Source organism: Zophobas morio, unplaced genomic scaffold (genome assembly GCF_036711695.1).
Source record: "Zophobas morio isolate AGI-343-1 ecotype UQ-CSIRO unplaced genomic scaffold, CSIRO_AGI_Zmor_V1 ptg000023l, whole genome shotgun sequence".
Taxonomy (NCBI): Eukaryota; Metazoa; Arthropoda; class Insecta; order Coleoptera; family Tenebrionidae; genus Zophobas; species Zophobas morio.
The window spans coordinates 5,728,430-5,731,273 of NW_026972128.1; the positions used below are offsets into that span (position 1 = coordinate 5,728,430).

The following is a 2,844-nucleotide window of genomic DNA, read 5'->3' on the forward strand; positions in this document are numbered from 1 at the left end:
ACTGATACTGTATTAATTACGCTCGTTGCGGAAGACTATTGTATTGATTGCGATGATTTTTTTTATTTTTAATTTTTCAAATGCGGTTTCATGGCGTTTAAACTTACAGTTTCAAATTCACGACACTGCAATACAGTTGATGTTTGCAGTCCCAGCCTTTAAATAAGGTCTTTAAGAAGGTATTGTTTAATTTTCTGGTAGTCTTAGTATTGTTACGGTGAGCGGTAATTGAAAATCGACGTGGGTAAACTCATCAACTTATTTCTCAGTAGTATTAATTTACACGACTAATTATACAGGGATTATGTCCAGAATAATTCCGACTCGACTGGAATGGATTTGACTAGACCCGAATTCTCTCAACAATGACTGCACACTCGTTGACTGCATCCCTCGTTCCCGAAGATGGCCTCTATTTAAATCCATACTTCCCTTCTAGATATTCCGCGATCGAGGTTTTTCTAAAGTACCTATCGTGACTTCCGCTTCCAGGCTTTTCTTTAATAAACACCGCTCGGCCGCCGTCACCGATGATGAGTCACCCATCATCATCGTACAAACTGGAAAGCAACCAGTAAATCAAAGAAATTTCATTTAATTAACCTCATAGTCTTGATTTTTTGTCTTAGGAATCTGCCACTGAATTACCGTTTTTGGATAGTGGTTGGTTGCATCAGAATAACTGGAAAGTATAGCTTTCCGGTCTATTTTCTTCACTAACGTTAATGAAAGAAATAAAACTATTGCTTTTAAATGTACACTTTATTTTCTTTCTAGTCGTCCTTACATAAATTTTATAAATAAATAAATAAATAAATAAATATGTAAATAGTTTTTGTTCGTTTATTCTGTTTTACTTACTTATTTATCTACATATTTGTAACTGAATTTTTTGGTTTGGACTAAACTTTGACAGTGCCCTGATGCGATTTTTAACCAGAATTTTTTTGATGTCCTACGAAAATTATGTCCCATGTATAACAACATTGTAAGATTCTATTTGAATACAATTTTACTCTTAAATACTGTATGCACCATGAAATTGTACATTACTTTAATTACTTCGTTTTGTTACATACACATTTTAGCGGAGACGCAGTGGTACCAGCGTTTGGATCTTGACTGTATTCAAACTGAAGCATAACAACCAAGAAAGTAACAATGGTGTTGAAAATTTGAAAAACCGTTTTTCGATTCACGTCGAAAAAGTTAGCAGCCGAAAAATTGGGGAAATTTTCTTTGACCACGTTTATAAATAAGCGAATTTGTTCACTTTCTTTGGTTTTGTTGTCTGAGAATAATGTTTCCATCTTAGATGCCACTGCTAATATTTTTTCTACTTCGTCTTGTATGGAACCACACAGAAGTATATTGCCATAGGTCCAGAACTTAAATTACGTCATTAGCTAAAGATATTTTTGGGTGAAAACTTACGAAGTGCCACGCAATCATGCTTATGCTGTACAACGTGACGGAAACATTGCCTCTTCTTTTGACTAAAATTGTCTGTATAGTCTGTAGAATTTGCAGCGTTGTGAAAGAAACGATGAGTAAAAATGGCCATCCAAAAATATTGTTGATAAGATCGCTAGTCTCTCGCAGAAAACAAATATCACATTTAATTTTTTGTAAATACCAGAAGTAGTCTTTAGTAAGCAGTCTTCTTTTTCCAAATTCTGATGTAAATCTTGTGATGTATTCGTACCTCATCAGCAACATTTTCAAGACAACGTACAGAAGAAAGTAGAGGATAAACTGAGAGTACATTTGGAGGTATTCTATAGCATATTGTTTTACAAAGTCTAAACCCATCAAGCTTCCATACACCCAACCTTCCAAAATACTAAGTACGACATATACAAGGTTTGCTATTACGAAGCGTAAATATTGTGCATTTTCGGAACTCTTGTGGTGCGTTATTTTTAGGTTTAAAAGCAATTTGCGCCACTCGGATTTTTTTCGTACGGCTGTTAAAATTGTGCCTATGTTAATCAAATACAAGGAAGCGTCTAAAAGAACTTGAACTGTGAACTTCGCACTACTTAGTTCTACGTAAACCGGATATCTGTAAATTGCGGATATAAAAAGTCCAACTGAATAAATACCAGTTACGAAGAATGCATAAGGTAGTGAGGGAAAGTGAACTGTTTTGGTTTCGGAGTTCCAGGGACTCATGGCTAAAATTTTTCCCACTTGAAACACAACTTCTAATAATTTAAAGCTCATCTTAGTTGACTTAGGTGTTTAAGTTGTGTTGGTTGATAAAAATTACGTATGAATATTTGAGGCCAGTAATTAGTCATCTGGATTTATTAGAGTGCTATTATTGATTATTTAATGACGAAATATTTTACCGTGACTAATTAATTGCTTTATTTACTGTAATCTACTTGTTTATCGTTCTTATAAATATGCGGCTTATTTATTTACCGTTGATTTTTTTAGAAAGTAATTTTATGTATTAAAAAAAAAATGGGTCAGGTCGGCCCCAATTTTCGCTGAAATATATTTCAGGAATCTGTGTAGATGATGAACACTAATTAAAATTTTGCACATTAAGTAAATATTACTTAAATTCTACAAAATAACATATTTACTACACTTGTCGTTTATGAATCCGTCTTGAATTTTTACTAGGTAAATCCAAGGACCGGTTAATTATGAAGTTACATTACAACTGCATGGTGGGTGGCAAGTGCATTCCGCAACGTTGTTATTCCCAGTTTGAAACTGAATCATAACAATCAAAAAAGTAATAACTGCATTAAAAATCCCCAAAATGGCGCTCCGATTTATCTCAAAAAATCTGTAGGCTACGAACGTCGGTAAATTTTCTCTGAACAT

General features: G+C 33.9%; 1 protein-coding gene across 1 annotated transcript; it reads right to left on the bottom strand.

The window, feature by feature from the left end:
- Positions 1 to 856: 856 nt before the first annotated feature.
- Positions 857 to 2,243, bottom strand: LOC135134560 (gustatory receptor 68a-like). Its single transcript, XM_064063252.1, has 2 exons — positions 1,435 to 2,243; positions 857 to 1,388 (listed from the first exon to the last, which is right to left on the bottom strand). Exons 1-2 carry the CDS (start codon positions 2,224 to 2,226, stop codon positions 1,059 to 1,061), a joined length of 1,122 nt encoding a protein of 373 aa, XP_063919322.1. The 5' UTR covers positions 2,227 to 2,243; the 3' UTR covers positions 857 to 1,058.
- Positions 2,244 to 2,844: the final 601 nt, after the last annotated feature.